Source organism: Populus euphratica, unplaced genomic scaffold, assembly GCF_000495115.2.
Source record: "Populus euphratica unplaced genomic scaffold, PopEup_1.0 scaffold14.1, whole genome shotgun sequence".
NCBI lineage: Eukaryota > Viridiplantae > Streptophyta > Magnoliopsida > Malpighiales > Salicaceae > Populus > Populus euphratica.
Window position 1 is genome coordinate 906,792 of NW_011499876.1, and position 14,147 is coordinate 920,938.

The 14,147-nt window shown below is 33.8% G+C and overlaps 1 protein-coding gene and 1 long non-coding RNA gene across 3 annotated transcripts; one reads left to right on the forward strand and one right to left on the reverse strand.

Moving 5' to 3' along the window:
* Positions 1–4,055: 4,055 nt before the first annotated feature.
* Positions 4,056–11,794, reverse strand: LOC105128409 (regulator of nonsense transcripts UPF3-like). Of its 2 annotated transcripts, none has more exons than XM_011030061.1 (14): positions 11,375–11,794; positions 10,377–10,483; positions 10,158–10,253; positions 9,948–10,046; positions 9,730–9,809; positions 8,877–8,984; positions 7,987–8,128; positions 7,379–7,452; positions 6,483–6,667; positions 6,166–6,434; positions 5,817–5,915; positions 5,573–5,691; positions 5,421–5,471; positions 4,056–4,789 (listed from the first exon to the last, which is right to left on the reverse strand). In XM_011030061.1, the coding sequence occupies exons 1-13, from the start codon at positions 11,518–11,520 to the stop codon at positions 5,433–5,435; spliced, it is 1,563 nt and encodes a 520-aa protein (XP_011028363.1). In that variant the 5' UTR covers positions 11,521–11,794; the 3' UTR covers positions 4,056–4,789; positions 5,421–5,432. The 2 variants fall into 2 exon arrangements, with proteins under 2 accessions (XP_011028363.1, XP_011028362.1); XM_011030060.1 differs by having other exon boundaries at positions 7,984–8,128.
* LOC105128408 (uncharacterized) lies at positions 8,992–9,657 on the forward strand. Its single transcript, XR_842855.1, has 2 exons — positions 8,992–9,433; positions 9,500–9,657. It is a non-coding gene; the product is annotated as an uncharacterized LOC105128408 (long non-coding RNA).
* Positions 11,795–14,147: the final 2,353 nt, after the last annotated feature.

Consider the following 14,147-nt stretch of genomic DNA (forward strand, 5'->3'; position numbering starts at 1 on the left):
TATCAACATGCACTTTTTCCTCACAAACCTGTCAAGTTTGAGGGAGGGTGTTAGAGAGATTTTCTGTTTTGATTGTGTAACTAAAGATCAGAAAGAGATTTTCTTTTTTTCAATCAAAATTGATTGAGTAACAGTTATGTAACCGAAAATCAGTTTTGATTCTTAGTAATTATAGTTGTTAATGCTATTTATAATTCATGTTAATATCTTTAAAGATAACTTTGTGTTAGAGAGATTAATTTTCAATCTTTATCTTCTTGTTTCGGAGATTAATTTTCAATCTTTATCTTCTTGTTTCGGCGTCCTTCATTTTGGAGGAAGAACATGTTAAATCCTAAAAGATAACTTTGTGTGAAAAGAATATCTTTAAAGATAGTTTCGATGCACGGCTCGGGTTTTATTTTCTATTTTCTATTTTTGATTGTGTAACTAAAGATCAGAAAGAGATTTTCTTTTTTTCAATCAAAATTGATTAACAGTCACGTAACCGAAGATCAGTTTTGATTCTTAGTAATTATAGTTTTTAATGCTATTTATAATTCATGTAAATATCTATAAAGATAACTTTGTGTTAGAGAGATTAATTTTCAATCTTTATCTTCTTGTTTCGGCGTCCTTCATTTTGGAGGAAGAACATGTTAAATCCTAAAAGATAACTTTGTGTGAAAAGAATATCTTTAAAGATAGTTTCGATGCACGGCTCGGGTTTTATTTTCTATTTTCTATTTTCTATATCTGTTCTTCGTCACATTTTGTCCAACACAGATACGTATTAACCGTCTCCATCTCTTCTCTTCTAAGTCAATAACCAAATGTTAATTTATAGCTGGTCCATAAGTTCCTCTATATATTCCTTCGAAGAAATCTCTGATGGGTCAATGGAGTTTCAAGGACTTCACCTCACACTTCTCACGGCCGAACCCTCTCCACATAACCTGTCTCACAAAGAAGTCAAACAACAGCAGGGGGAACATTGACCTGTAACAATAGCTTGCCTCGAGCTTTGTTTCTCAAGCCTGGTGATGAATCATCCAGTGACTCGGCCAGACTCACTTAGGCAAACCGAACATGATAGAGTGAATACGTTCTTCAAGAAATCTGTTACTATCAATCAACTAGTTTGATGGCTCCCGGTGCTGGTCAACTTCAACAAACCTCGTATGGTCTTATCGTGAAAGGGAAGCATAAGAAGCCAATGATAGGACAAGTCAGATAGTGCATGCATACCTCTGATCACTCAGATTACTCAGCTTTGAGCTTTTAGGACTCAGCACTTCTACGATCTAGTCCTTCCCACAATTCAAATGGCTCAGTTCCTGGTGTGCAAGCACGTGACATAAGCTTTCATGGGGTGCTGAATCTGGACTAAGCACACTAGGAACAGATATCAAGACAACATTTTGATCTGCACCAACTCCTCTACCCCAATCACTCGCAGCAATGTGATGAATCCCCAAGTATTTCTGTTCGCGCTGGTCAGTAAATCAGTTCGAAGATGGAAGAAGACGATATCAGTATTGTGGCTAAAAACTTTAAACCAGAGAAAAAATGGAAACATGAACAAAGAAATGTTTGTGACCGAAAGGAAAATCAACTCCATGAGCTCATCTGAATAACTGATTTGGCATGTGGTGATCAGACAAATATATCATCTGCTCAGTTATGGTTCCAGAGAGCAAAAGGAAATTTACTTTGAGCATTGCATGAAGAATTTAGCTTGATGATCAATTCTTGAGAACAAAAATTAATTCATTTTCACTTAATTAACTCCTTATACTCATCTATGATTTAACACTCTTCAGCTTAGTTACTTTCGATGTAATTATATCATTTTCTTTTTCATTACACTTCGTGTTTATGACTAACTTAATCCCAACCCATTAACCTGACAACCTAGAAGCCAAACCTATACCCGCTTTATTCAATTTCATATTATTTCTTTGTTATTGGATAGCTTGTCAGTTAACTTATTGACCACTTGTATGATAGTCATAACCCATTGGATAAAATTTCATGTCATTGTCATTTTAATTAATTTAATTTATATTTTACCAAAAATTCTTTTTTTTTTATTTGGGTTGTACTAAATTATCGAGATATTTATTATTATCGTAATTCATTATCAAATCATAATTCAGACATCATGAACCTTGTATTATATCAATACAATCTAAAATTTATATACAGTTAAATTTAACATTAATAATCTTAAAATATTGCTATAAAAAATTTATATACAATTCATTTCAACATTCTTATAACCAGTACACGTAATTTTTCATCTTCACAATATTTCAAAGTTTTTTACATTCATTTCAATTACCATATTTCATTAAGAGAGGTATTTAATATAAGCATATATACACAAAATTACACACTTAAAGGACTCCTCCTTGATCTTCTTTATTTAGCATAAATTTCCGTCTCCACCAAGCATGCTTTCATGCTCACACCCCATGGCATAACTTATCCCTTACTAATCATTGGCATAAATTCAAGCACATTCAAATCAAAGTAACTTTTAGACATTAATTTCATCAAGAATCATTATAAATGCATTTATGGGCATCAAACATCAACATGTATGTATATAATCACACTTAGAGCACACTCTCCTAGATTCTCACCATTTTGCCAAAACATTAAGGCCTCTAAAACCCTCAATTTTCTTCATCATTTTACGTTTATTCCAGCACTTTATTTACCCTAGAATCCAACAATTATCAATAAATAAATAAGTAGTCTAATTTCATACTTTTAGAGATTTTATATACTATGCTTCTCTCTTTCCATGCCAAACACAAAATAAGCCCTAATTATCATTGATATTTATAATTTTCAACACTTTTTTTTTTCAAATTTCATAATATATACATTTTTTTAACATGCTTACTATATAAAAGTTCTATTCATTTCAACAAAACGGCATAATATGATACATCTACACTACACGCTTCCTCCACATCTATTCAAATCAAACGAGCCCAAGTAAGAGAGGTCCTATCATAGGGTTTTTACCCCAGATGTTTTTTTTAATGTTTATTCTTATTCTTAATTATAAATAATTCACATATGCTAATAATCATCATTCTCTTATCAATATACACCAATTAAATACAATCAACAAGCGTAAAAAAAAAAAAATCAAATTACATCAATCTCATAATTCCCCCACTTTGACCCGTCATAACAACTCATCACACCATAAATTTTTCTTTGTTATTTTGACCCATCTCTACAACATCAAGCATCTTCCCATGCTAAGTTAACAATTTTAGAGCTAATTATTCTTTCCACTAAATCCTGCATAAGAACCCTAAATCTTTAAATTAGGGATTTCCTAAATAAAATGTTAAGAACGCGAATCACATGATTGGAGAGCATATTAACTTTAGATTTTGTGCTCAATTGATCTCGCTTTGCAAATTTCCTGTCAGTTCTTCTTCCCTTCAATTCCTTTGCTTTCTAGCTCTACTCTCTGCCTTTGTTAAATCTGCTCCTCCCTCTCTCAAACTCTTTGAGCTTGTTTCTTCTTTCCTTTAAATCACTCATGCTCTCTCTCTCTCTCTCAATTCTCATTTAGGAAAAGATCTCGTTGTTTCTGCAAGAATGAAGGAGGGTAAGGTTTTTCTCCTCTCGCAAGCTGCTGCCGGTCAGCTTATATGGAAAGGGAGAGTGACATTTTGACATGTACAAATATACCCTTAATTATTATTCGCATATTATTTTACCTAAACTTCTCGAGAAATTATTTTACCTAAAATTTTAACTCAAGATAGAGCGAAAGGGATGCGTCAAAGGGCTACTCAACTCAATATGCTTGAATGGTCGAATTAAAAGTCGAGTTATACTCGATACTATAAAGACTGGCTAGTAGGTAATTTCCATACCGGAATCCATCTCTTTTATTTTATTTAATCTACTTAAATCATCCATATTTTTAATTAATTCATTGAGAATTTCTATCCCTATTTATAGTATAAATTGTCCTCAAGTTTCATTCTCTCACGAGTTAAGAACTGCTTAATTGCACAAATAATTTTACTGGCAGAGAATTATGAGATTCTAAACCAAACCATCACAATCCATCACCGAGTGTTGTAACAAGGCAATTTCCCATTTCAGCCATACAACAGAGGCCAATTAGTTCCTACCGATTACAATATTCATCCACGCTTTTAAAATCCTATCATCAGTCAAAGCCATTCACAACAATACCAAGCTTTGCAAAAGACCCACACTCTCTTCACGTCGACGAGGACCCAGCACAGGCAGCCCTCACTCACAAAACCGCGAGTTGCAGACTGCCTAACGAGACATGCATAAAACAACTAAAGGAATCAAGGTAGCAGCACTTTGCTGTGATATATACACAGTTTAGCCAAGGGAATCCACCTGTAGAAGAAGAGAATATCCCAATATCCAGTCAGTCAATCGCAAGAATGAGGACACAAATGGCTGCTCCGTTGAGTAGAACCCAGAAAAGGGATAGATGCCCTGGCAAAAACTGTGGTCTTATGTACGATTATAACAATGATATCTTTTTCTCCTTCCTTTTCTCCTATTCCGAGCCGTCTTTGACTAAGATCGGGATTTCACCAAACCCAAGTATTAATTACATCAATACCTGCATCATTGATGTCAACTTTGAATTTTCTTCTAGGTTTCCCAAAGAAAAACCTTCTCCACTGCCGATACTTCAAGCCTGATCATCTGTATAACAAAAAGGGACAGCCGCCAGCATACAGCAACTGCATGCTCCAAAATTTCACAGAGACTGCACATTCCACTGCAGAAGTAATGCAAGACAGTAAAACATCATCAACTCGCCAAAAAGCCTTAACCAGAAATCGACATGATATCCATCAACTCAAGCAAAAGGCTGCTATTTAATGAATGAAACAGATGTAGTTGGCCACTGAATTTAAATTTAGAATGGTAATACACAATTATTACAATCAAGATGCATGCAGATTTGTTTATAGTCACGTTCAACAAGCTTAGTTGTCATTGACAACCCTAATGCATGTAACAATATAATTTTAGAAGCCCAAAGCCCATCCCTTCATGTGTCAGAATACCGGTTATCAAACCATCCAAATGTTGGTAATCACTGGTCTGAATGGTCAAGCTCATCATTAGGGACTAGGAGGATGCTGGCTCAAAAGAGGGAAGGAAAAAAGAAGAGATAACAAGAAAGACGAAGTGATGTAGGAAGCGTTAATATTGTGGCCTACCTCCACGACCCCACTCCTTCAACTTTCCTCTAATCAGTTTCATTCTAAGCATATAAAAAAGCAACAGTAAGCGCACAAGATTTAGGGTAAAAAAGAAAAGGGCACAAGACTTATCGTAAATGTTCTTTAGTTAAAAAAAAAAAAAAAGCAGCAAATATTTACAGGGAAAAACAATAGACTTACCATATCAGAACACTAAGAACCAGAAGTAGACTTTTGAACCCAGACTTGCTTCTGTGAATCGAGGGAGCAAACCTTCAAGAAATCAGTTAAAAAGAAAGAAAAGCAAAAAAACAGGAGGTAAAGTTTAACATCCAAAAATTAAGTGTAAGCACCTCATGGGACCCATAACCAGAAGCACCACCTCTTTTAGGAGTTTTTGCCTCAACAGCAGAGCCTTCAGCATCCCTCACAATATGTGATGGTCCCCGACGACCAAAATGTTTATGTGATCCTACATAAAATCAAGCATCCAAGTTGAAACATGTAACTCATATTCATCATTAACGCACATGAATTGCCATTATAAATGCTGAAGCAACATGTAAGTTAAATGACAAACAAAAATGAAAAACTAACCATTATCTAAAGAAGAATGATTACTACGCCCACTTCCAAGAACTTTTACTTCTCCACTCCTTAAATTCAAGTTGTCAACTTTTACATCACCATGGTTTCCTAGGAGATTAAAGACAAAAGTTATTAAAACAAGTCACTTGAGGGTAAAACATCCTGCAGCCAAGAGTTGTTTCTTCTTCAAACTGGTTTAGGTTTCTTTTATTATTATTATTTCATGTGTTGTCATATGCTTGTATTCTGCAAGTGGAATAAGCTATCAATTGAATTTAAAACGCAATTGCAAGGAACTCAAATGTCTCCAATATCACAGCTATGAACATATTTAGGCTGAAGATGAATAGTGGCCTACCTTGTGAAGAATCAAACACTGACTGTGTGGATTGACTTGCAGATGATGACAAGGATTCATCACTTGCATAGGATCCATCTGATCTGCGGAGAGGAGTCCACACTCCACGATCAGGCCTATCCTTATTTCTGGTGCGCTTTTCCTGCTTCTCATTTGGAAAACCATGCAGATCATTCCCAACAACCTTGTCATCTGGTGTTCCATTTGCATCCTTCAAACCCAACTGTGCATGTGGAGGCCGAGGAGGACGTTTGTCCTTCTCTAGATTCGACTGTGCATGTGGAGGCCGAGGAGGACGTCTGTCCTTCTCTAGATTTGAGGTTTGCATCTGTGGCTCAGAATGGACTCCAGAGGATCGAATATGACGTGAATCCTTGTTTAAGAGTATGCTTCTGATCATCCTTCCACTGGTTTCACGCCGCTGGCTCTTTAGAACAGTCGAACTAATTATATTTCTATCTGAAGATGATATGCTCTGTTGCTGAGCCATGGTGCCAGTAACCTGCAGAATCAATAACCATTAGAAACATGGTTTAAAAAATAACTAAAGCATCTCATGGTAATCGCGATAAAACAAATGACAAAAGCAGGCAAAGAGTCATTAAACAATCAAACATAACTAAGCATGAATTATGGTTAATCACAGATAATAAACACATTTCAAGGCTAATCTCTCAGTCAGGATATGGGATAAAAATATTAGTTGACGACATTCCAATCAGCACTGGTTAAGCATAATTATTTCAATCAAGAGCAACCCAGATATTATTCTGTGCCACTTCATTTGGCACAAGCCAACAGCAGACAAATTAGATGCAGAACATCCATCCAAGAAGGGTCCCCACTAACACGAGATTGTACAGAAAAATTATGCCCTACTGTCTGTCTATGTATTTAGTATCTTCACCAGAATTTTTGCATTAGCTTACCTTTTGCACCCTTCTATTTAAGCAAAATTTCCTTCCTCTTTCTTGCATCATTTTTCCAGGTTACAAGACATTAAAGAGGGGGTGAAGGAGTGAGAAAAGGTACTATCCAGTTGCATATTACAATTCCTCAAATACATCTCCCTTATCCTGCAACTTTCCCTCTTGTGATGCATTTCCGAGGGGCATTGAGAACATTAAACAAGCTTTCTCCATTCACAGTGTGCTAAGGTAACTCTGCCAATTGAATCAATAATGAGGGAGGACAAGAGAAATGGAAGGCTCACCAGTGAGATTTCCTTCTCTTTCCCTTTCAGAAGCAGGATTTTCTTCTTCCCAGAATCAGTAATTCCAGAAACCCCTGAAATAAAATCATTAGTAACAGGCCATGCTTGATGACAGTGCTGGGAGTAAAAGTATATTGAAACAAAAGGATAACATAAAATACGCGTCGATTCTAAGAAAAAAAGGCTCATTTAAATATCTCTAGAACCCTGCATTCTTCACTTCCTTCCTATTAATTATGAGATGAAGGTACTTAAAATATTAATATCGGAGCAAACTGCGAGTCAACAATCTCAGACAAGTATAGGGAACATGTAAATGCATCTCTCTTCTGGGAATAGATGCAAGATAGCCTGCAGCTTTTTCTTATTATAAGAAAAAGATTTATTCAGAAATATTAAGAACACGAATTTACAACTTTATAAAAAGGAGAATGAAGGGTGCTTTTCACCAAAAAAATGAAACAAGTGCTAATGCATTTCCTCAAATAGTGAAGAAGCTGAGTGCAATTTGTAATAGCATACAGTATTAAGACCGTAAAACAGGCAAGAGCTTAGTATTCAGCTTAAGCATCCTTGAAAAGCTAAGAATTAAGTTCTCATCATACCGCTTTCATCTTCTAATACTGCAGTCCCAGACCCAGAACCCAAAGTTACAGCATTAGAAAGTTGCTGACCATCTCGCTTGGGAACCTGCACATAAGTTGATTTGTCTTTTCCACTTGTACTTTTTGCAGTGTCCCTTAAAACGTACTGCCCATTGGGCAGGGAAAAGAATTAATAATTTCCAAAAATATTGCATCTCAATATTCACTAATTGTGGTTTCTAAATGGTTAAACAAACTTAAATATGCAGGTGAGGTTCAAAGGAAGGGCTATGCATCAATATGGAAATGGAATCCTTCAATGAATAAAGTAACAAGATCGAAGCAAGCACCAACCTAAAAAATTCTGACAGGCTTGTATTTCCTATTGACAGGTAATTAAACACCAAGATGTTTTCTAACAGAAGACATAAATCTTCAAATACAATCCATGGTTAGGATCTAGAAAACAAGCACATAGGACAATGTTTTCACCCTGTCTGATGTACAATGTTAATGTACAATATTTTTCTATTCCTCGCATTTTACCATTTCCGGCAAACACATGGTCCCAACATGCAGAATAACCTCAAGATAGATTTAAGGCACTATCTACAACTTGCAGGGTAATTTAGAACAACACCTCAACAAATACTAAAGAAACAATACATTAAATGTTTTCCATCTTCAGAACACCACTACACTGAATAATTTAAGCTTCAACCACTTGCAACGCTTGTTTAAATCATCAGGCCCCGTTTAATAATTTATCAAGCACTGCCAGGGATGCAGATTATACCAGGCTCAAAGTTCTGTTGAAACAAAATCTAGTAAATCACAGAAAACATGCAAGCTAGTAAAATAACTTCACAAACACATTCCCCTATGTGACTTCAGGAATTAATATAAACATATACCATTGTTGTTGAAATTCTCTTCTTCTCAGAACCTCGTTTCAATGAGGATGAACTAGGACTTCCACTGCCACCAGCCCTTCTGCTCAGTTTCCCATTGGACAATATCCTCTGTCACCAAAATCAGAATTACTTTATGAAATTGTTATGGTTACATTTAAGATAACCAGTAAAACAAAAAAAAAATCATGCAAGGAAAACAGCCACACAATCAAGGAAAAGACATCAAAACCAAATATCAGTGTCAAGACTTTAAATACATCTTAAACCATGAAATGAGCAAAGACGTGTGCAGCTACAAAAGAAAGATATTCTTACTGCAAGTAAATTCCAGATTTAAGTTATTCTCACCATGCCCTTTATCAGTAACTACAGAGAAGAGTTTAAAAGGTACATATTTTTATTATTAGCATCTGAACTAATGCAAGAACTAAAATTGTAGCTGACAGTCTTATTTCCCAGTGCAAATAATTGTGAAAGAAAACTAGAAAACCCAAAGTTCATGGAAGGCCATTTTTTGAGCTTGTGCTTCAGTTATGTTAAGCTTTTTTTATGAAAAGGTGTTGCTGCAGGCCATTTTTTGAGCTTGTGCTTCAGTTTTGTTAAGCTTTTTTTATGAAAAGAAGGTGTTGCTACATAACATCCAAGAAAAAGAATAACTGCCCAATTGATATGATTGTACATGCTAAATGGATTCATTACAAATTAACATACAGTAATTAACAAAAGACTGTCCTGAATTCACCGACACTAAAGCTATTCACAATAGCATATAAAATGGAAAAATATAAAGCTGCTTGTGATAATTGAAAATATTTGCATCTCTCAGTCACAAATATTCAATTTCAAACAATACCCGAGGTCCATTCTTAGCAACTCTTTTCTGTCGAACAAAGTCCATTAAAGGTGTGACAATGGGAGCATCTTTTGCAGCACCTGTATATACATCATGGGAAAACATCAAGCAAGACTAAACGAAAAATGAACTCCAATCCAGACAATCCAATCATGCATTCTCCCTATTTCTAGTATGATTATTTCAAAATGCTGCCTTTCAAGATCTTTGTGACTAACCAGCTCTTTCTGCTTCTCTTCTTTCGAGTTGTATTTCAGCACTCGGAAGATTCTCAACAGGCTTTTCAATTAATTCATGAAACTCCAAATACTCAGGATCTAGATGTCAACAAGGAAATAATTGCATTACAAATATCAAAATGTTGAAACGCTAAGTTCATATCAACAAAAATTCATCAATTTGATTCCACAAAAAAAGAAATCAAATACCTTTCAATATGGTGCCTTCACGACCATCCTTCTTAGACCACTGTTTTGGGACACGCTGTGAAGGAGAATACTCAACAATAGCTTTAAACTGAGTGCCTAAAAATACAAGGAATAATAAGTTAAAAAGATTATCTTACATCAGATCCTGCAATGAAACACTGTTGTTTAGATACAAAAATATTTATATGTGGCCGCATGATTAGTGTATTAAGGATTTACCTTTCTCATTAACAAATAAGTGGCCGTTAAAGAACTCAGCAAAGTCAATAACATCCTCAGGCCTTTTGAAATCAATATAGGCTCTAGAATAGGATTGATGCTTCTGGCTGGGAAACAATTTTAAGAAACAATCAGAAGGAAATACTATCTTTGCGTGTCATAATTTGATTATAGAAATCAGTGACTTGAAGAAAGGGTTGAACTTTCCACGAGAATCAACTCTTTAGAAAAGCAATAATACAACCCTGTCTAAAGTCTAATAAAATTTTGGAAAGGAAGCTATAGAACAGTCAAAAAGAGAAATGCCATGACAATTTGCAAACTGAAATTCCCTCCAAGAATCCAAATATTTCATTGATTCTCCAAGACATATAAAGAGGGGATATGAAAAACAGTAACAGCCTATATTCAATTGCAGACTACCTAATTCTTTTCAAAAGAATAAGAAAAACAAGATGCCTGTACCACATTCCACTATTAGGGGAAAAAAGAAACTCCTTCACGGTCGAACAAAGGAAGCCTATAACTTGATAGCTACTTATAGTTCAGAATATGAGCAGGGAGAAAGAAACACAAATCGTCATGACAGAAGTTGAAGGATTAGCAGATAGGTAACTTAGCATTCTCCTGTTTTCCCTGATTTAATTAAACAAGGTAAATCCAAGCACATAAGCTCTCAAATTCTTAAACATAAAAACACCCAGATAAAAAAAGGCATGTGCCAAATAGTCAGAAATCTCGTGTTCTACAAAATTCAGCTAGCTAATTTCAGTTGATTGCCCATTAAGCACCCAACCGATCCCCTTGTTAAAAAAATTACCAAGCCTATCCAACTTCATTCGAGGTAATAATCAAACCCTGCCATACATGGAGCAAGGATAACATAAAAGAATAGAGGCAAGACTACCTCAAAACACATAGAAAGCCCTAGACGACCCTGTACGAAACTAGAATGCTAGATAAAACCCTCAATCGGGTAAAAAAATGTAAACCCTAACCTGTTGTTGCCAGGACGATAGGAGAGCCAATTGTAGCGGCCAGAGAAAGCAACATCGATTTGCTCGACAAACATCGGCTTAGAAATCCCCGGCGGCAAGTGGCGGACCACCACTTTGGTCTTGTCAGACTGACCACCACCCTTCATGACTAAAAGAAAACAAAAGGAACAACAAGAAACCCTAGAAATCTAAAATCCCCAAATCGAAAGTGTAAAAACTCAGTTGGTTTGCAAGTTGGTTTAAGAAGATCCAAAATCAGTGTAAGATTACATCTTAATCGCGTGGAAATCGCATCGATCGAGAGAGATTGCGTGCCCTAATTTTGAAATCGAGCCCTGATCGCCATGCAGTAGGAAAGTCAGGGGGGGAGGGAGAGGGAGAGAGAGGAGTGTCGTGGGTATGTGTTGCGTAAAGGGATTGAGAGGGAGAAAAGGTGGGTCCTCGTAATCGTGTGTATATATGATTACGGAAATTGGAGTAAATTATAAGTTAGTCCTTATTGTCTTACAAGAAGAATTAAATAGTCTTCTTAGTCTTTGGTTAGTCCTTTTATCCTTTTTTAAGAAATAAAAGAAGGGGAAAATAAGCAAATAATATAAAAATATTAATGAGAAAGAAGATATTTTTAAAATAATTCAATCTTAAAATAAGTATATATTTTTTAAGGGACTAGTTAATTATTTTTTTAAATAAAAAAATATTTAATTCATTTTGTAAACTTAAAAGGAAGTAATTTATTTTACTACTTTGTCATTTTTTTTTCAAATCATTCTCCAAATATTTGTTTTTTTGGAATTCAAATCAACTCCTTATCTATTTTTTCTAATTTATTTTATCCTAGTTTTTAGATAATTAATTTTAATTATATTTAAGAATACAAGATGTTTGAATGTTAGAGTAATTAATTTTAATAAATGTATTCATTTATATTAAATAATCTATAACTTTTCAAACTTACATCACTTATTTTTATGCTTTTTTAGGGGAGTGATTGTCAATTTAAGAAGGAAAAAAAAGGGTTAAATATAATGATATATAGATATATTAATTTAATAAAATCACTCCATGAAAAAAAAATGAAATTGATTTGCACAAAACACTAGATTTTTTTGTTATATGCAATGTTAAAAAAAAAACAATAATGGAGAGAGGTTTTTATATTAATTAGGATAAATAAGCTTGCAAGGTTGTACTCTTGAGTTTATAAAATTTGGCCTATATACCTTGTTTATAATTATTTTTTTTGGTTTTATATGAACACAAATAGCGAACCACTTACTAAAATAAAGATGGTTGAGAGATGGTATTTTGAATTTTAAAATTTAAAATTTAATGTTTTTTCATTTAAAAATATCATACAAATCTTAATAATTCAATTTCCAACCCTCAAGCACTCCATAACAAAACTAAAAACTCAAAATAAAACTAAATAAAAATAAATTTTGAAGATTTCAATCTACTATTTTTCAACATAATTAAAAACTAAAACCACCTCACCCAATTCTCCTATTTAAAATAAATATATTTACAGAAAAATCAACATTTTATGGTAAAGATATCACCTGTCAAGCTTTTTTTCCTCCTCTCTCTTCTTTAATGACTTTGAGAGTGTTTAAAAATATAATTGCAGTTGTTTTTTAAAATACTTTTTACTTGTTTAAAAATATAATTGCAGTTGTTTTTCAAAATACTTTTTACTTAGAAAAATATTAAAATAATATATTTTTTATTTTTTAAAATTATTTTTTATATTAACCCATCAAAACAAAATAAAAACAACAAAAAATATTAATTTTAACAAATATAATTTAAAAATTTTAAAAATATAATTTGCACCGCCTTTTTAAACACTTTTTTTAATTTCAATACATGCACCGCCTTTTTAAACACTTTTTTTAAATTTTTTTAATCTCAATATGTAATTTTAACAAATATAATTTAAAAATTTAAAAAACATAATTTGCACCGCCTTTTTAAACACTTTTTTTAAATTTTTTTAATCTCAATATGAAGGGTGTAAACAAGAAAATGAAGTCTTAAAAGTTAAAATATAAAAAGTTAAAACCATGAAAAGATAAAGGACCAAAAGAGTATTTATTTCATGCTTCTTGGACACTTATAATTACGTAATGTGTTTTTTTCTCGTTGAAGGGAGTGATTTTGGTTCATAGCTTTATGTTTTTGCCTACTACTTGAAAACAAATCATAGTACGTCACAGGGTAAAAGACAGAGGTCTCCCTGACATGGCAATCCATCAGCCAGTCTCAGATCTCCGGCACAACATAAAATGAAAACAACTGAAAAATCATGCACAAGTGGCCTGAGTGAATGGTGGTTTAAAGAACATCTATATATAAAAAATAAAAAAAAACATTTTTATTTTTATTTTCTGGTCAGTGATGATGGCGGCAATGGCAACTACGCCTGGAACGGAGAAAAGTAGCGGTGGGTGAATAGGTGGCTGTGCTCAAGATGGAGGGGGGCAGATTATTTTGGTGGGCGAGAGAGGAAAATTAATGTTGTTATAATTAAATGGATGAGATTGGAGTAATGAATGTTTTTTAAAATATATTAAATGAATTTGTTTTAGATATTAGTACATTAAAATAATTATAAAAAAATGACAATATAAAGCACAATTTTTTTTAATGTAAGATAGAAAATGCTATCCAAAACGAAACCTAGGAAGCTAGTTGTAAAATACATCCATGAAAAAGTGAAGAGAGTTGATGAAATGTTTACACAAGATCTTACTTGTGATTAAATAAAAAT

Excerpts from the sequence above, each read along its gene's own strand:
- LOC105128409 (XM_011030060.1), bottom strand. The coding sequence starts at position 11,520 with ATGAAGGGTGGTGGTCAGTCTGACAAGACCAAAGTGGTGGTCCGCCAC. Across the intron at positions 10,484-11,374 it reads TATCGTCCTGGCAACAACAG|CCAGAAGCATCAATCCTATT; the intron begins GTTAGGGTTTAC and ends ATTGTTTCCCAG. Across the intron at positions 6,668-7,378 it reads AAGAGAAGGAAATCTCACTG|GTTACTGGCACCATGGCTCA; the intron begins GTGAGCCTTCCA and ends TTGATTCTGCAG.